General features: G+C 42.7%; 3 protein-coding genes across 3 annotated transcripts in view; all 3 read left to right on the top strand.

Moving 5' to 3' along the window:
- Positions 1-858: 858 nt before the first annotated feature.
- Positions 859-19,018, top strand: rad54b (RAD54 homolog B; the record flags this gene model as incomplete). The annotated part of the gene is made up of 14 exons (XM_080857499.1): positions 859-1,026; positions 2,784-3,003; positions 11,702-11,833; positions 12,119-12,403; positions 12,534-12,696; positions 12,826-13,051; positions 13,544-13,751; positions 14,094-14,233; positions 14,705-15,007; positions 17,084-17,235; positions 17,921-18,182; positions 18,272-18,338; positions 18,471-18,671; positions 18,795-19,018. The coding sequence occupies 14 exons, from the start codon at positions 859-861 to the stop codon at positions 19,016-19,018; spliced, it is 2,751 nt and encodes a 916-aa protein (XP_080713625.1).
- Positions 8,208-10,443, top strand: LOC308380222 (fibrinogen silencer-binding protein-like; the record flags this gene model as incomplete). The annotated part of the gene is made up of 2 exons (XM_080857500.1): positions 8,208-8,584; positions 9,837-10,443. 2 exons carry the CDS (start codon positions 8,208-8,210, stop codon positions 10,441-10,443), a joined length of 984 nt encoding a protein of 327 aa, XP_080713626.1.
- A 6,173-nt stretch (positions 19,019-25,191) lies between the features above and the next one.
- gem (GTP binding protein overexpressed in skeletal muscle) overlaps positions 25,192-26,663 on the top strand; it is a gene marked incomplete at both ends in the record, with an annotated part of 1,880 nt that continues 408 nt past the window's right edge. The window contains 3 exons of the mRNA XM_080858381.1: positions 25,192-25,525; positions 25,669-25,745; positions 25,946-26,138. Of these exons, the coding sequence (XP_080714507.1) occupies positions 25,192-25,525; positions 25,669-25,745; positions 25,946-26,138 (604 nt within the window). The remainder of the gene's footprint in view (positions 25,526-25,668; positions 25,746-25,945; positions 26,139-26,663) is intronic.

Here is a 26,663-nt window from a genome sequence, read left to right as displayed (position 1 = left end):
AGCTCTCAAACATCTTTCCCACGTAACCTGCTATTACATTAAAAAGACAAAAATGGATGCACTAATTCCTAAACAATTAGCACAGAAGTGCACATTTTGGTGTAGCCTAACACTTACCTTTAGGGTTGCAAATCAGTGCATATAAAATGTATCCATTCACAGCAGTATCTGTATTTCAGCCATGCCTGTATGCAAGGGAAACATCCATCCTGTCCTGCGAATATTCAGATATTTCACAGAGCCCTTTCACTCTTTACACATGAGATTACCGTCTAGGATTACCAACACGAGATTAGTCTCTCCCATTTTCTACATTGTACCGCAAACCACCAATCCACAGTTTGTATACTCTTACCACGTTGCCTGACGTCATTTCCTCGGCAGAGTGCGCGCGGTTTGAGTTTTCTGTATGAACCAAACAGAGGACTACTAGAAATACTAGCTAGAAGGCTAACAGGTAAACATGTCATTAAAACATATCTGGTGTTCCTTTCTCTCATTTAAAGTTCAAGCAGTTTTAAAGTATAGACTACTAACTATACGGCTGCTGGAAAACGTGTCTTGTAGTTGACGCTGGCTAACTTTTGGTAGTTTACGTTACCTAGCCATCACAAAATTAGCGTTGATTTTCAGTGTAAATAACTGCGTAGTGACGGCACGTTGATAACCTTCTTTCAGTGTCTAACGTTATATGACCTGACATTATTTGAGTATTCGGATGTACCAGATAACTACTCTACACATCTAGTTATTAAGTTACTGATTTTAGAAGCGGAAATGATACTGCTATGAAACACCCAATCCATTTTACTGTTGTGCGTTTACAGTACGAAATTATACTTTGTTTCTTTGGGCAGGATGCGTCGGTCAGGAGCTCCCAGTCAGCTCCAAGGCAATATGCCTAAAAAGATGCGCTTTGTGCCTCCTGGGGCGCAGCGGCTTCCTCCTTGTCGAAGCCCTACCACTCCTGAAAACAGTCCACTGCCCCTGCAGCCCAAGCCTACGCTCACCAACGAAGTCAGCAAGGTCAGACTGGCACCAACTTTCTGTCTCTTACATTTTAACAAACACTCACTCTCTCCATGATATCTGCATTCAGTTCGGCATAGAGCGTAACATACACATCACACACACACACACACACACACACACACATCATACAACACCCAAATCACCTCAGACATCCCAAACTCTCTTCCAAAGATTCAGCACTTACACAACACTTACATCAACATATATACCTAGAGCAAATGGTATTGACACATCAGCGGAGACACAGCTTTTAGCAAAAGTGTGCAGTTGCTGTCATAAAACAGTTTAGTATTCATTTATGGCTCCCGTGGTTGTGTTTTTTCTCACTATGTGGTGATGCAATTTTTGTAATGCCAAAAGATTGGTGGAGACTCAGTCTGAGTATGATCAGTGAAGAAACAGGCTTTACTTTTGCAGTTAAGCAAGGGCGACAGACAGGTTTCACTCAAAAGATTCACCTATGTCTCATCTGGTCAGCCATTAAAACAGTCCAGTTTAAATATCCTACATAGCATAAGTGCTGTCCCTCCATAGCCCTGTCCCTTCATGAATTCGTATCAGTCTGCTACCTCTGATCGTGTGGTGTTTCTTGTGCTTTTTCTGAACGTGTAGGACATTTGACTAGACAGTATTAGGGACGTCGAAAGACAGACAATTCTGTATATTGAATTATTGTACATATTATTGTTTTGGAAAACCACAAGGTTTATATACTTAGATGTATCTAATGCTGACACCTTAAGTGTTTAACATCATAGTCAAAACAAGGTTCTCGACAGAGCTTCTTGTATTTTCTCAGGGTTGAGAAAAAAAAGGTGGCGTCAGTTAATCAAAGTTCTCGGTTAATAAATGTACTTATCAGAAACATATGTTAACTCATTAATGCAAAGTTAGCTAATCAGAGCTGCTGTACATTTACAAACTATGTATATGCCATGTAAATGTATTGATAAAGCACCGTAAGAGGAACATGGCTGTATGTATATACACTCACTGACCACTTTATTAGGTAAACCTTCCTAGTATTAGACCTACCTTGTCCTTAGAAATGCCTTTACTCTTTGTGGCATATTCAACAAGGTTCTGGAAACATTCCTCAGAGACCTTGCCCCTGTCGCCATTGTGCTTGATTAGACAGATTTAGATTTTGGTCCATATTTGGATTGGAGTTGCTGCTGATTTGCGGGCATCTTCATGATGCATATCCCCATGTTCCAGCACGTCCCAACTATGCTCTATTGGATTAAGATCTGGTGACAGTGGAGGCCATTTAATTATAGTGAACTGATGACATGTGCTTTGTGACATGGCGTGTTTTGCTTCTGAAAGTAGCCATGGTCAGCAGCAATACTCAGCTAGGCTGTGGCATATAAATTATGCTCAAAACCAGCCCAAGTGTGCCAAGAAATTATCCCCCACACCATGTTATCAAAATTAATTTGAAGATGATACCAAAAGTTGTTGCCTTATAAAACCATATCTAATGTTATGAAGATGAGCAGTTGAACAGGTATACCTAATTAAGTAGCGTGTGTGTGTGTGTGTGTGTGTGTGTGTGTGTTTGTGTATAGATATATATGTATATGTGTGTATATATATATATAGATAGATAGACAGATATCTCAGCCTTATATGTATCTTATTACTTTATTTTGAGAGGCTTACATCCCATACATTGTAATCAGCAATGATGGTTGGTAATCACTGTGGAATATAAGAAATATGCATTTTTTCCTCCTGTATGGATGTAGGTGCAGATGCCGGTCAGCGGGAGGTTGTGTGCGTCTCGTGTGTCAGGAGCTTTGGCCCGGGTGCTCAGCGTGGTTCCAGCCTCTGAGAAGACCACAGATACATCCTCTGAGGGAGAAGAGAATACACACACTCATGTCAAGGATGAGGAGAGCGTGGAGAACACACTGCCTCCCCAACCTCAGGCCCGCCAGAGCCAACCCATCAGCACATCACCCACAGGTACGCTCTCACACACCTGCCTCAGGTACACTCTCACATACCTGCCTCAGGTAAAAGTGTCTGCTTAATGACTAAATATAATGTAAATGTAATGAATTAAATGCTCAGTCAGCAGTTAAAGCCCCATTATGCAACAATTATACTTCAGAATTAGGGTTAGGATAAGCAGTTTAACCTTAAAATAACAGCTTAAAAAAAATTGGGTCGCTACAATGACTTTTAATATGGAGAATCGCCTCCGTGCCATTGCGATACAAGGCTCCTTAGGCATATACAGCCGCGGAAAAAATTAAGAGACCACTTCAAAATTATCAGTTTCTCTGGTTTTACTATTTATTGGTATGTGTTAAAGTAAAATGTACATTTTAGTTTTATTCTATAACCTACTGGCAACATTCCTACCAAATTTCAAATAAAAATATAGTCATTTAGATAATTTATTTGCAGAAAAATGACAATTGGTCAAAATAGCAAAAAAGATGCAGTGTCTTCAGACCTTGAATAATGCAAAGAAAACAAGCTCATATTCATTTTTAAACTACACAATACTAATGCTTTAACTTAGGAAGAGTTCAGAAATCAATATTTGGTGGAATAACCTTGATTTGAAATCACAACTTTCATATGTCTTGGCATGCTCTCCACCAGTCTTTCACATTGCCGTTGGGTGACTTTATGCTACTCCTGGCGCAAGAATTCAAGCAGCTCGGCTTCTTTTCATGGCTTGTGACCATCCATCTTCCTCTTGATCACATTTCAGAGTTTTTTTTATGGGATTCAGGTCTCGAAATTGGGCTGGCCATGACAGGGTCCTGATCTGGTGATACTCCATCCACACCTTTACTGGCCTGGCTGTGTGGCATGGAGCATTGCCCTGCTGGAAAAAACACTTCTCAGAGTTGGGGAACATTGTCAGAGCAAAAGGAAGCAAGTTTTTCTTCCGGGACAACGTTGTACTTTGCCTGGCTGAGGTTTGTAAAAGACCATAAGGATTGAACCAAAGCGGACTGGAGGGTCTCCTAGTTCGTCTTCTCTGATGAGTCCAATTTTCAGCTTTGCCCAACACATGGTCGTCTGATGGTTAGACGGAGACCTGGAGAGGCCTACAAGCCACAGAGTCTTGCACCTACTGTGAAATTGGACTCATCAGAGAAGACGAACTAGGAGACCCTGCAGTCGGCTTTGGTTCAATCCTTATGGTCTTTTACAAACCTCAGCCAGGCAAAGTACAACGTTGTCCCGGAAGAAAAACTTGCTTCCTTTTGCTCTGACAATGTTCCCCAACTCTGAGAAGTGTTTTTTCCAGCAGGGCAATGCTCCATGCCACACAGCCAGGCCAGTAAAGGTGTGGATGGAGTATCACCAGATCAGGACCCTGTCATGGCCAGCCCAATTTCGAGACCTGAATCCAATTAAAAAAACTCTGAAATGTGATCAAGAGGAAGATGGATGGTCACAAGCCATGAAAAGAAGCCGAGCTGCTTGAATTCTTGCGCCAGGAGTAGCATAAAGTCACCCAACGGCAATGTGAAAGACTGGTGGAGAGCATGCCAAGACAAATGAAAGTTGTGATTTTAAATCAAGGTTATTCCACCAAATATTGATTTCTGAACTCTTCCTAAGTTAAAGCATTAGTATTGTGTAGTTTAAAAATGAATATGAGCTTGTTTTCTTTGCATTATTCGAGATCTGAAGACACTGCATCTTTTCTGCTATTTTGACCAATTGTCATTTTTCTGCAAATAAATGATCTAAATGACAATATTTTTATTTGAAATTTGGTAGGAATGTTGCCAGTAGGTTATAGAATAAAACTAAAATGTACATTTTACTTTAACACATACCAATAAATAGTAAAACCAGAGAAACTGATAATTTTGAAGTGGTCTCTTAATTTTTTCCGCGGCTGTAACTACGTTCTGTAGTTTTGCCTGCCGCAGCCCGCCGCCCTGACTTGTTGACTTTCTGCAGATCTAGTAAGTAGCTTATTTGCCGTCTTGCTTTGTCTTCTATTGCACTTGCTTGATGTTTGACTGTGTAATGACAGTTGTTCAGTAACTAGTTTGTCATAATGTCAAAGTCAGCATATTTCAAGAGATTTTGTTCGTTTTAGCTGCTAGCTTGCCGTTCGCGAATAGCTATTGATCCGTTGTGCTGCTTTAACTAATGATGCCGTTAAATACACAATAATGACATATCTTGTTATTTCTACTCACATATTGTAGTCTAATTACACTTAAGCAGAAGAAGAAATGGCACGCCACACCAGCGTATTTTCCTCAAAAGATCTCTTTTCTTGGCCGTAACAGAATCGGAAAGCGATTGCATTCAGAATACTGCAGATGTCCAAATGACTCAACATAAACATAGCAACCTCCCATATCTTATGCATTCCCTATTCATGCAGGCTACTGGTCAACCTCCCATATCTTATGCATTCCCTATTCATGCAGGCTACTGGTCACTGCTGCTCTTGTGTTTTACACACCAGGTTTTTTCCCTGTCTGTGGGGTATCCCATACCGTCAGTGTATCTACAGATACATTCACCAGTAGCCTTGTGTTCTGCAAATGAATACCTTTATAAGTAGGGGTGGGAATCTCTTGGCACCTCAGGATTCGATTCGTGGATGTGTAAAAAAATTTTTTTTAACACATCCATTTAATGTTGAAATGTTAGCTGCATCGATTATTGCATTGCTCATAGAAAGTCAAAATTGTGACAAGAAAAAGCTTTTTCTCTAATAAAGCAAATAGAGAAGGTATTTCATCTGTTGATTTTCTTTAATTATCAAACACAAAGTAGGAAGTGATTTTAGACTCTCAGATGCAAACTCAAATGATCTAATAGTCGAAATGCATCGATAATCGTTTTATCGGTTTCGAATTGATAATCGATAATCAATCGATAATTGCATTTCAACATTAAATGGATGTGTAAAAAAAAAAATAATAATATTATTTTTTTTTAAATTACAAAATCGATTATAAACTTTTCTGAATCGAGACAGAATAGTTTTAGATTAATCGATTTTTCCCCCCCACCCCTATTTATAGGTGTGTCAGACTATACTGTTCACTCTCACTCATTTCACTCTCCTGTTTGGTTCTGCTGGGGTGCTGGATGCTCCTACTGCACCAGTTAGCCTTCAGTTTGCTCCAAGAATGTTTCTAAGTAACAAAACGCAATGTAGAGGATACAATTTCTATCTAATTAACGTTGAATCCAAATCTAATATGCTTTTGCAATAAAAGCTTAAGATAATTCTCTTGCATCACACGCCATGTAGGTTATGATATTAGGGAAAGGAGTGAAAGAAGCCTGCTAAGAACACCCAGGTTTCCATCCATAGAAAATAGAGCTGACCTCTCCTACCCTCCTTCAAGTCACACAGCAGGAAGTGCCAGAATGTCTGCAAAAACATTTAACATTTCAGCTTTTCATCCCTGTATGCTGCTTTTCAATGACATCGCTGTAAACCTGGTTTATGCAAATCATGAAAATTATATATAATATATCTAACTTAGGTACCAAACATATTGGTTATTGTGTGATATCAGGGCAGGTGTAAAGCAGAGTGATTTTCTGATTTTCTTCACAGTAAGACACTGTGCTTCTGTAAACATTTGTGTGATGTGGATAATGAAAATGGCAAACAAAGAAAAAAGGGTGTTTTGTGTGAGTTTCCACAAAATAGGCATGTGGTGCATTACAGTATGCAAATCATTATCTGATTTATAGTTCTGTAGCGATTATCAACAGAGCTCAACACAACACTCTACTTTCAACCACTCAATTCTCGTGGACAGCACAGAAATGAATCATAATAATATGATTGTGAGTAGAGATGAATGAGACACAAAACATTGAGAAGGCTGATTGCTTGCTTTTTGCGAAGTTACAACGTGATCCACACAAATTTGCCCTTGTGTGGGTTTATGATGTCAAAGGCGTTGCTATGTCCATGACTTAAAAAAACGACAGCATATTCTGCGAGCACGTAATCCTTTATCGGAACGGCATGGAATATGTATAACGAATTTGCAGTATTAAAGAAGCAGCGTTAATTTTTTTAAATACAGTGTTAGATAACAATGTTCACACATTTAAGCAATCGATACGTTGAATCAAAACAGCACCTCGCGTTAAAATTAACCTAGGTTGTTGGAAATCGACCGCTTCTATTTTGTTAGGTGAATGGAGACCTCTGGATGAAACCAAATCTAACTGCACGAAGCTCAGTTTGGGCGTAGATAGACTACAGTGTGACGTATGCGCTTTTCTCAAGAATTTAACCAATCAACAGCGAAGTTTTAGTGATTGACACCAGTTCTGGCATTATGTTAATAACCTGCCGCAAGGCAGATTAGAGCGGAGTGTATCGACACACACCCTTTATGTCTCATATCCCCAACCAAATTCACCGCTCTTTTCGTGCAGCTCTTCTCCGTTGATACATTTTTTTGCTCCTATGCAATATGTTCGGAGAGCACAAGCAGTAACATGCGCTTGGAATTTTGATCCTCTGCGTGATTTGAGTGTCTTGCGCAGTCGAGCTGTGATATCAGCGGCACATAAAATACGCGATTGTAGCCTATGCAAATGACTGCGTCTACTCAAATGTATGCATACGGAGTAATTTTTAATAATGTTCTTAGAAAAAGAGGTGAATGGGTTTTCCTGCAGACAAATAAAACGGTTTTCTCCGTCTGTGTTTGAGCGTGTATGTAGGTCAGCGTGGGTTTAGTGCAGCTTTGGCCAAGCTGCGTCAGACTAAGCCGAGAGGAATTTGAGCAGAGCCCTCCCCTGTAGGCGGAGGCCTAGCGAGGACTGGCCTAGTTAGGCTTGATCCTTTTCTTGCTTGTGTGTGAGGGAAGCGAGTTGTGTAACACAGAGAAGATAGACATGCAGCTTGAACACACACGTGTGTGAGTTTGTTTGCTTGTGTGCCTGCTGATTTTTATTAGCATTTTTGCGAAAAAAAGAGAAGCAAGACTACAGAAGAAGGTGGCAGGAGCACAAAGAGGAGAGGGGGAGGGGAGCTTAACTAGCTTAGTGAAAAAAAAAACAAAGACAAAGGGAGAGACAGCGCTCAACTCGTGACATTAATCAAGGAGGAAAGAACAGGAGAGCGGGAGTATTAGCTCTCCTTGCACCACCCAGCTCTCAGGCTTAGACTAGCATCCGGCGGGCTTAGAGCCAAGATGGCGTCCATGTATGTGTCCAACGCTGCAGTCGGGAAAGCACGCTCATCAAATTTCACCCTGTCGGAGAAACTGGACCTGCTGCGTCTGGCCCAGCCACACATTCGCCTACTGGAGGACCATACCAACAAGCATGCCGTGATTGTTGACAAAAACCGCTGCTGGGAGAACATCGCCCAGCGCTACAACAGCCTAGGGGGCGAGCGCCCCCCTCGAACGGCCCAGGGCCTGCGCACACTCTACAAACGCCTCAAAGAGGCCGCCAAACAGGAAGTGCTGCTGCGGAGCCACGCCCAGCCTGAGTACCGCGGTAGCCTCAGCGAGCCAACTAAACGTGTGATGGAGATGATCCCTCATCTCTTCCACGCTCTGGAAAGGTGAGATACTAGCGCGCGCACACACACACACACACACACACACACACACACACACACACACACACATACACACATACACACATACACACCGACACACACACACACACACACACACACACACACACACACACACACACACACACACACACACACACAGATAGATAATCACAAGCCTGGTGGGCTGTGTGTAGGCCTCAACTACTCATCACATTACAACAGTGATTTACCTTTTTCAGTTACACACACAGAGATACAGCACTCACCAAACCAACATCAACAACTCATTTCACTAATTACACACATTACACTAATTACATACATTACACTAATTATATACCTGTTCTATACAAAGAAGAGGTGGGACACACTCAATTGAATATCCAAACATTTAAACATGGACTCTGGGAATACAAAATAGACACACATATTTGCTCTCAGTGTACCCTTGACCCACACTTGCATATCAATCAGCAGAGCCACACACCTGATCTGATAGATTTGCACATGTGTAAGAATACACACTTAGCCCATACGCACATAAAACTACCATAAAAATCTTGGTGCTGATAACCAGACCGCGCACACACACACACACACACACACACACACACACACACACACCACTTGTCACCTGTTGTACACCTGTCTTCTTTCCCATTCACGGTGTTAATCTACATGCTGATGTAGTCAGTCCAGTAGGGGAAAGTGCAGGCCAGGCGAGCTCATTAAGTGTCTCTCGCAGTTTGATCATGTTGCAAACAGGATTAGGATTGTGAATTAGTAATCTAGAATGATCTCATTGAAGTGTCTTTTTTTCTTTTTAAGTTAAGACAGATAGGTCCTCAGTGTTTTTAGTGTTTGCATTTGTATGTCATTAGTATACACATAATTAATGACATTTATGAATTGATAGTTAATAAATATATTAATATCAGTAATTCATTTAAAAATATACTTTCATTTATAATTTCTTTAAATATCCTATTCACAATCAGACAGAAGAATTAGAATGCTTCTGTTTTGGGGTATAGCCTTAAAGTTAGACCCAGCTAGTCTTGATACTAAATACTATTGATTAATTGCTACTGAACTGCTGATACTACATATGCAAATATTTTGTCATCCAGTTGCTATCATAATCTGTTAATAGCAGTAAAACTGCATTTGTGATGTATTCAATTATAGCTTTGATTATATTTTCTTGTGTGTGTGTGTGTATGTGTGTGAATGTATGTGTGTGTGTGTGTGTTAGGCTGCAGTATAAGAGAGACTCTCCTGTGGAGCAGCCTGGCAGCAGCTCCTCTGGGCCTACGCTGTCAGACTTCCATGGGTTAACCATGGCGGTCAGAGTCGAGTCTGAGGACGTAAAACCGCCACCTGACTTGCCTTCGTTGACCAATCACATATCAGTGACACCGACCATCACACACACTTCCACACACACACTCACAATCCCCCACGGTGAAGAAGCGACAGGACAGAGCGACCAAGAGGAGGAGGAAGTTGAACTAGATGAAGAGGCGGAGCTACATAACTATGACCCCTCCCTCTCCCCTAGCCCCTCCTCTATACACCTCCCCATGTCGCCCACGGTAACCCACCCGAGGCGGGGCCTATACCAGAGGGAGCTGGTCTCACACAGATTTCCTGGACTTGAGGCAGAGTCGCTGCAGATGATGCGGGAAGAGCACGAGTTGGTGTTGGCCAATCACAGGAAAGTTGGCCTGTACCTGGATGAAAAGAGGGAGGGGCTAAAGCGACGGCAACAATTGGAGGAGGATCTTCTCAGAGCAAGGGTCAAAGTGGAAAGACTGAGAGCGGCACGGCTGAGACACGGACTACCGCACACACACATGTAATGCATACATCACACACACACACACACACACACACACACACACACACTCACCACAAGCATTTTCAAGCAGCACCCTCCACATGCTGCTGTCAGCAGCATCTAGGTTCATGGATTCAGCTCAGATTTTTTTTCACAAACTGCGTACAATTTCTAGTTAGTCCTACAAAGATGTCACCTAGACTCAGTTTTTAATGGTTCCAGAAAATGAACAAAAAATCCTGAACACATCGCATATTAGTATTCATGTGGACACAAGTAGCACATACGACTGGTTAGTAACTCATTTCAGGTAGCATTGGTAAATCATTGGCATCTTTTTCCAAGCCGCATGCATAAGCATCAGTCTTACTCAGTAACTCATGCTCATCATCATAAACGTTTTCCACAGTGCCAGATGCAAGCTTGTGCATTTCTAGACGGCTCAAACCAGAGCTGCACACATGTACAGAATTGAAAGGAGAGGAGGGATTTGTGTAAATGAGAATAAAAATGTGTTTCTTTTTTCCATGACTCACTTTTGTCCTCTTACCTTTTCTTCCTAAGTCTTCTCCTTCTTGTCTGTTGCGGGTGTGCGTGTGTGTTTTTATCAGCTGTTATTTAAAGGTTAGTCGATAACCCAGTTTCATGACTGAATATTTGGCAGTCGTCCTAATCTATCTGCTTTTTTGGGGGTCAGAAAATAGGAAAGTCCCAGGCTTTGTGCACAGAGGCTAGGCCATGCTGCAGTACTGCCCTCTGTTGGGGAGCGATAGACCTTGACCGTCTGTGTGCGTGAGATGCTGTTGATCAGGGTGTGTCTTATGTTATATTGCACTTTCAATGTCATTTCAAGGTTGGTCTTGATGCAGTTTATCAACCGAGCATTCAGACACTTAAGTGTTTATCTTCATTCTTTCTAATTTTTTATAAAGATTTACAGTGCTAGGCACCTCTATAGTAATGCCAGTAGTACTTTTTCTAATTTGAATTGAAAGCCTTATTGTCGTTGTATTTGCATACAATGAAATTTTGAATATATATATTTCTGCTCTGTCTGAGGTCTTGCAGGATAGCTGTGAATTAATTGGATTTGTTTATGATTAAATATACATGGTAATCAGGTGTACCTGTGATGGTTTTCCATAATAGCATTTCATTGAGTTAATAAATGCTCTTAATTGTTCTTGCACAACCTCAGTTATGGGAGGCAGGCCATTATGATCGTGGACCTTTAGTATTCAATGCTAAATCAATAGCCATGCTAAACTTGTATGTTTCAGAGCGGTACTTCAACGTCATGTGGTGTAAAGCCTCAAACAGGAAACATAAGCGCTGGGAAGGCGATGCTGTTCTAGTTACCAGGGGGCGGAGTGTTGTGCTGAAGGACATGGAGGGGAAGGATATTAGTCGAGGTGAGCCAATCACATCTTAGAATGCCCGAAATGGCCAACAAAATCTTCCGGTCAGAATCTTCTCTTAGTTTCAGAACTGTGCATGATAAGAATATGATTTTGCTTGCTAGTAGTTTCTTGGATGAAGTAAGCGAGATGCTTATTTTGTTTTTGGAACACACATGATGAAGCAAATAATCTATCAATGAATCATTCTTTGTACTGTAAGCATAGAGAAACTGCTTGTGTGTGTGTGTGTGTGTGTGTGTGTGTGTGTGTGTGTGTGTGTGTGTCTGTGTGTCACAGGTTCTGGTTACAAAGTTTTAGAGCTGGAGAATCTGGGTGAAGGTGAAACCCTAAAGGTTTCTGGGAAGGAGATTGAGGTCATGGGGGTCATCTCTGTGGAGGACTATGCCACGGGTCGTTGCTTCCAAGAAGTCTCAACAGTAACCTCTGCAGTGCCCGCGCTCGAGGCATCTGTCGCCAGGGCAACAGCAAAAGCCTTTTCTCGCCCAAATCTGAAGGGTGGAGTCCCAAAACCACGAGAAGTAGAGAGAGTGATACAACCCCGCCATAACCCAAATGCACCAGGTACGCACACACAAACACACACACACACACACGTGCATACTCACGCACACTTGTGCATATTCTTACAAACATAAAGTGTTTATAAGCTTTAATCAAGTTTTTCTGGTTTTGTGTTTGTATATATATGAAGGTGCTCTAGTTATGCCACGGCCTCCAGCCAATCACCAGTGGCTTTGGAACAAAGGTGGTCAACAGGTGGTGGATGTTGTGATGGATTCTCATCTGACCAATCATCTGAGACCGCATCAGAGAGAGGGTGTGATCTTTCTCTATGAGTGCATTATGGGAATGAGGTAAATGCTAACAGCTCTCAGCTGTATGTGTGTGTGTGTGTGTGTGTGTGTGTGTGTGTGTGTGCGGGGGGGGGGGGGGTACTCTGTAGATGTGTTCAGTGTGTAACTGAGTGTGTGCCTGTGTGTTAGACTGTCGGGGCGCTGTGGTGCTATCCTGGCGGATGAGATGGGCCTGGGGAAGACTCTGCAGTGTGTGAGCTTGCTGTGGATGCTGCTTAGGCAGGGTCCGTACGGAGGGAAGCCTGCCATCACCAGTGCCCTCGTGGTCGCCCCCGGCAGTCTGGTCAAGAACTGGGGGGCAGAGTTCAATAAGTGGCTGGGAAGAGAACGCCTCCGAGTCTACCTGGTGGATCAGGTGACTAGTCCCACAGTACAGAGAGCAGGCTATGTGCCTATTAGGGGTAGTTGCAACCTGCTTAACGTAGCATGTTTTATACCACTCAATTACCACTCAACAATTTAGCAGTAATAAAACATTTGCAATTTTAGGACAAAGGTTGTAAAAAATAAGTGCAGCATGATTTGATTATCATTGAATACAGTAATTCAACCTTGGTTTTACACGCTTGTGAAAAAAAAGAAACTCTATGTCTACCATACTATAAAATATCCACTCTCCTTGTCCCTATTGCGTCCAACTCCCTCAAAACTTTCCATATCTACTTCAAAGTCTCCATGAATACTCATTAATCATACGTAACCCTGTTTCAGAGTCAGTGCAGAAATGCACAGAGGGTCAAAGTGAGACCCACAGCAGAGTTTTCCCTTGCTTATGTCTGTTATGTTTATATGTGTCTGTGTCTGTGTCTGTGTGTGTGTCTGTGTGTGTGTCTGTGTGGGTCGTCAGGATCACCGTGTGGAGGATTATGTGGCGTCTCCGTTGTGTCCGGTGATGGTGGTCAGTTATGAGATGGTGCTGCGCACTGCGAGCCTGCTGCAGAAGCTGGAGTTTGGCCTGCTCATCTGTGATGAGGGCCACCGGCTCAAAAACACACACATCAAAACAACCAGCGCTCTTCACGCACTTTCCTGCTCCAGGAGAATCATACTGACGGGTGGGTAACACGCACACACACCACACACACACACACACACACACGCACACACACGTACAATCTTTGGACTTTGAGGAACTGTGATGTTAGGGGAGTGTGGTAAATAGATAGGTGAATTAGATACAGTCCAGCCAAACCAGTTAATGATTTGTGTTCATTATGAATAATTATTAGGTAGGTTTTGCTTTTTCATGCCTTTTCTCTCTTTCTAGGCTTTCTCAGACTAGGACCTGTGTATTCACATCTGTGTATTCACATCTGTGTATTCACATGTGTCTGTGTCTGTGTCTGTGTGTCTGTGTCTGTGTCTGTGTCTGTGTCTGTGTGTACATGTACATGCAGGGACCCCTGTGCAAAATGACCTTCAAGAGTATTACTCCATAGTTGAGTTTGTGAATCCAGGCGTTCTGGGATCTTCAGCGGCATACAGGAAGATTTATGAAGAGCCAATCATTCACTCCCGTCAGCCTACCTGCACTCAGGTAACACATAGACATGCAGCCCATGACCAGGCCAGCAATGTGTGCCTCGTGCTAGGTGGTTCAGAGCTTAAGTGGAGTTGTGTGAGTTGGCCTCTCTGTGTATATGTATCAGGTGAAGCCGCCTGTAGAACAAGGTGTGTGTGTGTGTGAGTGCATGCCAAGTTATCTGTAGAAGAAAAAGGTGTGCATGCCAAGCTGTCTGTAGAAGAGGAAAGTGTGTGTGTGCATGCCAAGCTGTCTGTAGCAGAGGAAGGTGTGTGTGTGTGTGTGTGCATGTGTGCATGCCAAGCTGTCTGTAGAAGAAAAAGGTGTGTGTGTGTGCATGCCAAGCTGTCTGTAGCAGAGGAAGGTGTGTGTGTGTGTGTGTGTGTGTGTGTGTGTGTGTGTGTGTGTGTGTCAGTGTGTGGAAGAGGATGGAGAGTGTGTGCGTACTGTGTCTCAGCTCATTGGTTGTGCTTGTGTGTCCTTCAGGAGGAGCGCTCTCTGGGAGAGGAGCGCGCGACGGAGCTGTCTAGACTGACAGGGGTGTTCACCCTGAGGAGAACGCAGGAGATCATTGGCCAGTACCTCCCTGGCCGCGTGGAGTGGACACTGTTCTGCCGGCCGACTCCACTGCAGACCAGCCTGTACACACACCTGCTGAGCACACGGGCAGTGCGGGCCTGCCTCAACTCCTCCGTCCCACACCTCGGCACACACAGCCCTCACTTGGCCTGCATCAGCGCTCTCAAAAAGCTCTGCAACCACCCGGGACTGCTCTACAACACTATGAAGGTGTGTGTGTGTGTGTGTGTGTGTGTGTTTCTTTCTGTGTGTCTGCTCTACAACACTATGAAGGTGTGTGTGTGTGTGTTTCTTTCTGTGTGTCTGCTCTACAACACTATGAAGGTGTGTGTGTGTGTGTGTCTTTCTGTCAGGCATGAGAATCACTCACCTTTCTGTGAAATTCGCCGTTTTGAAAACAAAATAGGTGACCTACGGGAATCGTGTCGATTCGATGAGTTTTGTTTTTATGGGGGTCGCTCTGTTGGGGCAAAGTGACCATTGCAAAGGTGTTTGACTACAGACTGTTAACGTAGCAAATAATTCCTACTATTGCAGCCAGTCAACCTACAAGCCTTGCAGGTATAAAACAAATCATGACGTCAGGAGACGATTTTCAGTCTCGTTACCATAAACAAGACCCAATACAGAGCAACCCTGAGCACTGACATAATAAGCACTTTGGTGACAAGAAAGGTGAGCTCTGCTCAAAAAGGCCAAGTCGCCAAGCTATGAGGCAAAGCAGTCAAAAGCAAGTGCCACTGGAAGTAGATAGAGGGAAACTTTAATAGGAGCTTAACATATATTTAAATATATCCAGTTATTCAACATAATAAATCAGCGGCGAAAATATCATATTTTCTTGACAAGAATTCCATAAATGAAAAGAGATCCTTACATTTTGCATCATTTAGTACTTCTAAAGAATATATGATTGTATTGTTTTTTTCGGCGCTGATTTATTATGTTGAATAACTGGATGATGCGAGTGCATGGAAATATTAACGCGAAGGGCCTTGCCAATAAAATGTATTGAAATCTGAATTACATAACATTGTATTGGCTGTCAATCATGGATGGAAGAGTAGACAAGTTAAGTTACGGCATCTCTCGTGGGGGCTATGCATTAAGCCATTTGTGGTGCCCTTATCACATTGTGCCTCATATACTGTAAATGATAGACCCAGTGACAGGCTGGCATGAAATGGCTTGCATAATACTAAGTAAGGAGGCCAAAATCATTTTTGGCTCATGGATGAAGCTAAGTTTCTCCAGCTCTCCCCGGGTTGGAAAAAAAGCATCTCAAACTGCATCAGATTGACTCTTTAAAATATGGAATTTTAAAATTTTACTTACGGGGGAGCACGCCCCCAGACCCCCCTAGAGGGGTAATATCCTCCTCACCTTTTTCCCCCCTGACCCGTTTTCATGCCTGTTCTGTGTGCCTGTGTGTAGATCAAAGATGAAAACTTTTGTCTGTTTCTTTGGTAAAAGCAACTGCTTTTTCATGGCCGATTCGTTCCTTCTCTCCAGGGAAATTCCCGAGTTGAACATTTATCTAAAAGAACTAAATTCTTCACTTCACATGTTGAGCTGGTTACATTTCTTTTGTGTGAATATGTAAGAAGTACTGTTATGAGCATCAGTTAGCTCAGTAATCAGTAAGCTTTCAGTAATGATAATAAAATTCACATGGTCTGATACCCTTTAATGCCATGGTGTGATGTTAGCTTGTCTTACTGTCACAATTAGTAAATTGGTGTGTGCTGAATAGCATGTCCCAGAAGAGCTACAGCTCAAGCATGCATTACTAGTTTAAGCCTCTAGAGGGCACTCCTGGGACAGGTACATAAACATCACCCAGCCCTGGACATGTAGACAGCAAGGTTAAAGACTCTTTCACCCCAGCATATTTAATTCAGGCCACCTGGATTCGCTAATTAACAAAATGTTGCAACAGTTCTGCAGAGCATATTACTGTATTTGGACAGGCACAGCGAGCAGATGGTTTGTCTGGTTAGGGCTCTGTTTTCAGAGCTCAGCCTGACAGGTTTGTTCCCTGAAACTTGCTGCTCACTGAGGCCTTTCTTGGCAAGCCACCACCTGGGGACAAATACAATAGCTTCTCACTTTTGACACGATGGCAATCGTTAACTCTAATGTATGGGCACAATCAACAATGCTTCCAGAGGCTGCCTGTTGGAGAAAATATGTTTGTGTGTGTGTGTGTGTTTTTCTGGGTGTATATTGTGTGTGTGTTTTTGTTGTAAAGTGTGTATGTAAGATGTAACGGTGTGTGTCCTTCAGGAGAGCACTGAGGGTTCTGTGTGTGAGGGCCTGTCAGCAGAGCTCTTCCCTGAAGCCTACAGCAGTGGCAGGTTCACCACGGACGACTCAGGGAAACTCCTGGTGCTATGTGACCTCTTGGAAGCTATACAGCACTTCAACTCCACAGACAAGTACGCACACCGTACACTCACAAAAACGTCACAAATACACTCTCTCTCTCACACACACACACACACACACACACACACACACACACACACTCGGGCCTTGAAAAGTCTTGGCTCCTTTTTTATTTTGTATAGAAAAGCAATTATATGTAGTGTAAGATTCATGATCAAGCAGCTGCTGTGACCACCAGCAGAATATCCAAAAGGGTTATCTTATCATGGTCACAAAGGAAAAGTCCCCACACTGGTATAGCTCAGACACCTGGGGTCAGGAAGCAAACTGAGGTGTGAGTGACTGCAATGAATCATAGTATGGGAATGGGGGAGGCCATTGAGAACCATCTCAGACAGAGAAACCAGATTATCTTATACCACAACAAAAGGTTGCCAGACCTGTTTGCATTACAAGCCTAGCTCATTTACATTAGAGGCCTAGGAGTGGTCTTAAAACAGTATATATGCCTAGAATTGTGAATGCTTGTTGTTCAGTCCTACACCGCTGAATCTGGAGTAAGGCTGCTTCGTCACTGCACATTATTGGAATAAAGATTGCTGCATCAGAAACAAAGAAACCTCCTTCATTTCTTACAGTAGACATCTAGAAAACATGTCACTTTTATCTGAAATGTACAAGATATTAATGCGTGTTACTCTCCACACTCTCCTTGCCCCCTCTTTCTCTGTGTAGGGTGGTGTTGGTCTCTAACTACACTCAGACTCTCGACGTGCTTCAGGATGTTTGTGCTCATCTCGGATACACCTGCTGTCGTCTGGACGGCAGCACCCCTGTTGCCAAGCGACAGAGCCTTGTGGAATCTTTCAACAAGCCGAGCTCCGCCCACTTCCTCTTCCTGCTGAGCTCCAAGGCAGGAGGGGTGGGCCTTAACCTGGTGGGCGCCTCCCACCTTGTGTTGTACGATATCGACTGGAATCCTGCCAACGACATTCAGGTGGGGCACAGAAAGATTTGAACATGAACATGATATATTCTAAGTGTGAGTAACATGGGCACTGTATTCACAAGATGGTTGTGTCTTAGGCAATGGCACGTGTGTGGAGGGATGGTCAAAGGAAAACGGTTCACATCTACAGACTTCTGACCACAGGTTAGATCCTTGAACCAACAAGTGTGAACCCAACCTTAACACACCAATCACTAGTCAGTAAGCAGGTAGGAAGCTCCAACAGGTTTACTTACTTATTTGTGTGTGTGTGTGTGTGTGTGTGTGAATGAACAGGTACGATTGAGGAGAAGATCTACCAAAGGCAGGTGTGTAAGCAGGGTTTGTCTGGTGCAGTAGTTGACCTAGGAAAAGGGGCCGATCACATCAGCTTCTCTTCTGAGGACCTGCGCGACCTTTTCACCTTTGAACCCAAAACAACCTGCCTCACACACCACCTCCTGGGCTGCCACTGTGCAGGGGATGGAGCGATACCATGTGAGTACACACACAAACACAGAGACATACACATGCTAACAGATACTTCATGTGCATGTAGACAAAATTAATGATTGTGTGTGTGTGTCTGTGTGTCTGTGTGTGTCTGTGTGTGATTTCAAGCTTTACCGGAGGAAGAGACCACAGTGGGCGGACGGGCATGTCAGCTGGGTCGTCGCGCCGACAGTGTGAACGTTCCCCAGCGGGTTAGCATGTCTGAGCTCATGCAGTGCGGACACTACTCAGGAGATAAGCAGTCATATGGAGATGCTTACCTAGACCACGCACACTCACATATCACCTATGCTTTCCAGAGTGTGAGCACCAACATGCAACACTCGACGTAGCACAAGCTGACATACAATATACATACAAACATAACATATGTACAATATACATACAAACATAACACATGTACAATATACAATATACATACATACATAACATATATATACATAATATAATTTTCCTACATTAACACACAGATTTACACAAATAGACATGCTGTGTGCAAATACTTGTATATTGTACAGGTGCGTGTGTGCCCGTATGTATGTGTTGTTATTTATTAATGCAGTACCTCTTGAAAGCAGCCCAGTACTGCAGATATGGGAGATTATAAAAAAAGATATATAAATACATATGTACATGCTTTGAGTAATGAACTGTTGTACCTTTTATTTGTCAATAAATATTAACACATTTGAATATCGGAGCTCATGAAGTGTGTCTGTCTGCTGTGGAAGGACATATAGTTTGACAACGGTTTCATAGTTTCATAGATTGCTACCTCACAGTCCAGTATCTACGTGAATTAATATGTACATTTAGTACACTTGTGTAATTGCCAATACTGAGTAGAGATACAATACATACAGTGCCACTTGAAAGTATGTGAACCCCTTGAGCACTTAAGAGTTTTCTGTTGTTTTATCATGATTTTTCATTTTTTTTCATCACCAATTTCCATAGATTTTTCGTCTAAAATCAGACAAAAATGTAATAGACATGACATTCATGGTCGGTTTGCTAGAAGGAAGCGTCTGCTCTAAAAAAAAGAACAAAGCTGCCCGTTTTAACTTTGCCCTTGGACCAACCAGAGGCCTTCTGGATGTCCATTCTCTGGACAAATGAGTCCAAAATAGAATTATTTGATCACAATCTAAACCGCTCTGATTGGAGAAAAGACAACAATTTTCGTCTGATTTTAGACACATGTACATTTACCCCAGGTGCTGCCAGAGAGGTCCGCAACTCTTTAGAGGTGATGTGTGGGTTGGCTTTTACCTGATTTCTTAATCTTCTGGTACTTCTTGGTGATGGTCTTGATGGGCGTCCACTTCTAGGCAGAGATGCGGTCATGTTGAATGCCACATTTCTCCTCCATTTGTAAATTATTTGTCTTACAGTGAATGGATGGAACTGGAATCTTTTGGCGATGGTCTATAGCTTTCCCAAGACTGATGGGCTGTCAATACCTTCTTCCTGATGTCCTTGGATATCTCCTTTCCTCTCGGCATTGTTGATCTGTGTGGGTTCACCTTGGCACTACAGTAGTTTGGTTGGTTTCCTCTCTCTTTTCACTTTAAGTTGCCCTTCCCTTTTCCTATGTCTCAGTTGATTGGTTTGCTTAATTGACTAATTAAGCACCCAAATATGTTTCACCGAATCTGTTACCTGCTTGACTTTACCAATGCAGCTGGGGGTTCACTTACTTTTGCACTTACACTAATTCCATGTTTCATGTAGTTTTTTGGCTACTCAAACAATTCCCTCTAAACAAGTACATGCAATTGATAAACATAAACCTGACATTTCATCTATGGAATATTGGTGATGAAAAAAATTAAAAATCATGGTAAAACAACAGAAAACTCTTAAGTGCTCAAGGGGTTCACATACTTTCAAGTGGCACTGTATATCTACCATGAAAATAAAATGACCATCAAAATGCAAGGAATTTGAATATTTTCATCAGAAGTGCTCAAATATGAGACTATTTCCAACCAAAAAATAAACATAAACCTTTCTGTGCAAACAAAAACACTGGTGTCGTGCCACAAAGGTAGCTTCATGGCACCAGCTTCAAAGGATATATTGTGTCAAAACATTTTCTGTAAGGGATCAGTAAGGTATATGCAATACAATATTTATTCTCTCTTTTTTTAAGTAAACAAAAAAGTAATATCCACATCCTAGTTCGCCTATCAATGTCCATTTAAATGGCTGGAAAAAGAATAGGCTATAAAATCTTTATCTGCTTGACATGCGCCATGGATAGTCCTGGAAATTTCTTGGGTGATTATTTATGAGGATCTCTCTTATCACTGACCCACCCTTTTACAGTCTATAAAACGCCCCTGGTGCCAGGAGCTCAGTAGCTGTTAAAGGGCAGGAGTTTTAAACATCTCATATAAATGTGTTTCCAAAGAGGTTTTTCTTGTTGTTTGATCATGTAAATTCAGAAGTATGTCGGCCCATTTCTAAGTGGTCGGCCCATTCCTGTTGGTGTGCAAACACGTATCCAGACATGAGCTTCAGACACTATCCTGCTGTTAAATGGATAAGGCCTATTGTTGAAACACGAGTCAAAGACCTAGACAGGGGGACAATTCAGACTTGTCAGACCAGCCAGGGCTTATCCTTCCTGGCTCTGGCTGCCAAGGGCTTGGCCAAGGTCATGGTACACAAGCAAAGTCCATGGTGATACTGTGACTTCAGAAAAAGCAGAGGACAGCTTTGATATTTACCGCACAAGAATGCTCAAATAAGACAATCAGAGTCTACTTGCTTTGTCTGCCAAAAAAGTCAGCCAAATAAGGGCACCATTCATGCTCAAGAACATGATCTGATGTCTGTCAGTCACAATCAATGGATACGAGGCAATGAAGGGGTTTACTGCTCAAGGGTGATCCCACACATACCTCCATCAAGAACAGATTCAGTAGAAGCCAACCGAGACAGATATCCTTCTAGAACCACTCCCATTCTGAGAATTTAGACTGCTGTCTATGTCAATGCTCTATATTTGAATAGTGAATTAATGCCAATATTAGTCAAAAACCGGCACCATTAGTGTACAACCATCATCAGATACCACTGTAAGTCTTTCATGTAATGTATTACGTGACTGGTTGCTATTTTGACCATGATGTTTCTATGCAAAAACTTGCAATTAGATTTGACAATTAGACCAGATGTCAACCCTGCTTTATTTCCATGTATTGTCCTATCATGGAAGTTTGTATTTACAGCCAAATAATAACAACAATAACAAGAATGGGAGCATTCAGAGAATGCAAACCTCCGCCTTGTGACCTTGACCTTTGACCTTGACATCTGAAAATCGAATCAATTATTGCCATTATATTACCCAATCTCCCCACAAAGTTTGATGGAAATCGGTCCATGCGTTTCTGCGTAATCCTGCTGACAAACAAACAAACAAACAGACAAACAAACAAACAAACATACAGGGGTGAAAACATAACCTCCTTGGCGGAGGTAAAAAGCATCATATCTCTGACATCACTGCAATGCAGCATTTCTAAATCATGCCCTTGTCAAGGGCCCATTTAGCAGTCAAAATCCCTTGAGATTTGTAATGTGTTGACCATGGTTCTGTATTCGTCTGTGTGTATGCTTGAAGCAGCTTTACCCATTATCTTTGTTTTGGCAATGGGATCTCCTGTCTACAAAAAGATACCCAGTGTGACTTAAATTCATTACAATTAATTTAAAAGCCAAGACAATGACAGGCCTTATAATGCAATTTCAGTTGGACCGAATGTCCATAGATTTGAAACAGTTCATCCCTAAAACAGGGACAATGCATTAGTAGAAGGCGAGGTTAAGTAGGGAGACATTAGTGGTGTCATTAACATAAAGGATTGAGGTGTCCCAACTGTAATCCCTTGCCGTGGTGTTTGCTTTCAAAGACTGAAGTAACTCATCCCTCTCTGATCCCCTTCCGATCCTGTTCACACAGAGGCCTTCTCATGTACTCACAAACATGCTGACGCACGGCCCACTTCCTTCATTGGGAGTTGGGTCCAGCAGTTGAACTTTGACGTCACATGGCCAATGCAGGTCAACACACCTATTCCCTTGCCTTACCTAGCAAAACGGCGTTCCTTTGTTGCACACCAAATGACCCATTCTGATACAAACATCTCCTACTGGATTCTGACTTTTCTTTTCTGACTGAATTTACTTTACCAGTTTTATTCCATGACATGAGGTCCGCTGTATTAAGATGCCAAATTCTGCACTACACTACACAAGAACAATATTACTCTGATATTAAGAGAAGTTAAGATAATAATGTCTTGATTAAGACTAAGATTAAGATAATAGTTGTGGGACAAATACCCTGGGTTAATAATAATACCAACTGTCACTCTTCACAGTGAACAATAAGGGAACAGACTGTAAGTACTGTGAAGGAATTATGTCAGTCGAAAGAGAAGACGGGGTACAACCTCAGAGGACTGGAGTGAGTATGTATGTGTGTGAACGTCTTCCTGATGACACAGTATAGAGAGCTAGAGAGCTGTCAACTGTCTGTGGGCCTACTACTCCATGTGCTAACAAGTATCAGAAGCTGTTTCAGTCTCTATGCGTAAGAGGACAGGCTCTACTTCAGCGGACACAGTGATGACGCCTAGGAAGGCGAAACTGTGCACAGTAATGACAGAAAATGTGACGAGAAAAAGCTGGCAGTGTGTTTTTCACGCCAACCTTATAAACAGCCATGCTCCGATGCCAAGCATATGGAAAGTGACAGATGGAAATCCATGTTAATTCTGGTCATCCACGCAGTTTTATTTAGCATTTTGTCTGCCTCATACTCAATCTCTTTCTCAGAGCTTAAAATAGAAACACAAACAGCATAATCCAGCATTTACAGTAATAACTCAGATTGCAATTTGTCATCTCTTATCCTCGTGCTAAATGGACAGACAAGGCTTGAAAATGTGTGTTTGTGTGTGTGCGGGAGTCTGTGATACAGACGATGATTTCCAGGTTTAGCCATGTCCGTAATGCCTCGTATTACTAATTCCACTTTGTGCTGAATTCAATTTAATTAGATTTGTGAGGCACTCTTTTGCAAATTACAGCTGAAGCCGCTTTTTGGGAATTCTGCCCTCCCAGATTGGCCCTAGGCAGGGTGCTCGGCGAAACTCATCGCTAAAAGGAGGAGATTCTCCTCAGAGACAGAGAGTCCCGGTCAAAGGGGCAGCCCATCTGCCTGTGATGTCTGGAAGCTTAAAGGATAGATTTGGGGACCAAGTTAATAAGGGGAGAAAGGAACAGATATTTTAGCTCGTGAGCACGAGTAGGCGGGAGGACTGGAACAGAGCAGGGCACAGCTGGAGCAGAGCAGACTGACTGGGCCACTCCTCTAGACCAGCGAGAGGCAGCACCCACAGCACATGAGTGGGGCTCAGGAGTCTCCAGGCAGTCCCGTTGAGCTGCACTGTCCTGCCCTCAGTTTTAATTGGTAAACAGTGACATAGTCCATAGGTGCAGCTTTCTTTGGAGCTCCAAGACCGAAGTTAAAAGGCAGTTATGTAGGCTATATGAACTGGCATGAGGGATTTGTGTTGCTTAGTCTGACCTTATTCTGTATGACATTTTCAAGAAACCTAACCAATTGTCCATTTAGAGCCAGATTACATGGGCATCCAATGGTGTTTTTTTTTGGCGCAGCACTAGGTGCTTAAAGAGATGCATTTGGTGATGATGCCTTGGGGGAACCTCAGTCTGGTATAGGTGCAGGACACATCTGCCCGTTGACTTCATGATCCCATGTAGTTTAATATTCCACCAAATTATACCAGAGAAACATTGCCTCCAGCAACTTTTTTCACCTCTCAGTCATATTCAACTTCAGCCATGCGCAAAACCCAGGTTTGTCATGATGTGGTATGGGTTTGACAAAAAAAATATTCAGTCTTCAACAACACTGTCTTTTGAGGAATAATTGAGGTGGTGGCTTTATTTACAGTCTGGAAACAAATATCCTCAAATTCCTAAATCCAATTCGAATTTCCTAGACGGATGTCCGCCTTTAGATGCACTACTAAGATCTTTGACGTCAAGGAAACCCTCACCGACTCCAAGTCCTTAATGTAGGCTATACTTACCTCAGTGCAAGCCAACAGTTAATGCACATTACTGACACACACACACACACACACACACACACACACAGATCAAGAGAGAGAGAGTGAGAGAGCGAGAGAGAGAGAGTAGGCGTTGTGAGGATTATCATGGCAAAAAGCTGGATCACTGAAACGCTTTGGAATAGTCCTGGCTGACACAAGACGAGCGACTTTAGAGGTGTCCTGAACTCCTGCAGACCTAGCCTACCTGGAGCGGATTTTCTTTACCTGCACAATTATATAGAATGAGGTCTTGCATGCATTACTGTGAACGCGTAGTTCTGCCATGCTTTGTTAATTGTTAAGATTTAATTTCAATTAATTTAGACTCCGAAAAGTTATTTTTTCCCGACATGACTTTGCTAGCTAATATGCGGCGACACAGTCTACGGATGCAACAGCAGTTGCACCGGTGGAGTATCTGTGTACCGGATGGAAGTCACTTGCTGGGAGATGGCCTAATGGGATGCGAAGACGACCTTACACGTGTAGGAACCGACGAAGACGAGAAGTACAGAGGGCGCTGGAATTCAATATCCACCGATTCTGGTATCTCGTCAGAGTCATCAAGCACTCCGGCTTTCACCGTGGTGATGTTTGGAGACCCAGGCGTGGGAAAGACTGCTCTCGCTGGCATTTTTGCCGGTGCGACGGACAGTCTCGATATTGACAGTGAGATGTTTGTCGGTGAGTTTGCTAGTGTTTGAACTGAAATATTTTGTTTTCGAGACTGACTAGACTTTGCACACGTTTGGTAGGCCTGATTTGTTCTTAACTCATTTTGATTGTGGTAAAAAAAAGTGTTTAAGACATGTGTATTTTGTTTACAGAAGAGGTGTGTGAGAGAACCGTACTAGTTGATGGAGAAGGTGCTACAGTGACACTGGTGGACTCGTGCAATTCTCTGGTAAGCTTCCATCTACTTAATATCCCCACTTTGAAGCACACTGAAAAATAACGGCATGCGTAACTTGCACAAAATTAATTATTGCATTAAAATGTGAAACGTAAGTCACACACACGCTTGGATACATACACACACACACACACACAGACATATTAAAACTCAACTTTAAATAATAATAAAACTGTGTTTCTGTGATGCAGGGAGAAGCCACGTCTCGCGTCTCCTCTGTGGACGCATTCCTGCTGGTGTACTCCATCACAGACCGTGCCTCTTTTGAGCGTGCAGCTGAGTTGCGTATCCAGATCCGACAGACACATGCCCATGCCAACACACCCATCATCCTTGTCGGCAACAAGTGTGACCTGGTCCGGTGCAGGGAGGTGCCCATCAGTCGTAAGTATGAGTGTGTGTGTGTGTGTGTGTGTGTGTGTGTGTGTGTGTGTGTGCTTGTTTGTCTCCAACATAATAAACATAGAACAAAAAGTAAGGACATTTGTGTTTGGTAGATTATTTCTTTGTTGTAACAATGCTTCTAGGCAATACATCTTATACTGTTGGAAAACCTGTTTAGTTCCTTTTTAAATGGTCCAACATTTGTAAGGAACATGCATTTGTGGGATGAGCAGCACTGCTGAGTATGTGGGTTGCGTCCATGAAAAATGTGCCAAATAAACGTACGTACAAAAAGTAAGAACATTTGTGTTTGGTAGATTATTTCTCAGTTGTAACAATGCCTCTTGGCAAAAAAATCTTGTACCGTTGGAAAGCCTGTTTACTCCCCTTTCAGATGGTACCACATGTGCAAGGAACAGGCATTTGTGGGATGAGCTGCAGAGCTGAGTTTGTGGGTTGCGCCGATGAAACATTTGCCAAACAGCTTATTCTGGCAAACTTTTCATGGGCGCAACCCACAAACTC

The sequence above is a fragment of the Sprattus sprattus genome, assembly GCF_963457725.1.
Source record: "Sprattus sprattus genome assembly, chromosome: 19".
NCBI lineage: Eukaryota > Metazoa > Chordata > Actinopteri > Clupeiformes > Clupeidae > Sprattus > Sprattus sprattus.
Note: the sequence above shows the minus strand (reverse complement) of the source record. Positions and strands in the feature narration are given on the sequence as shown.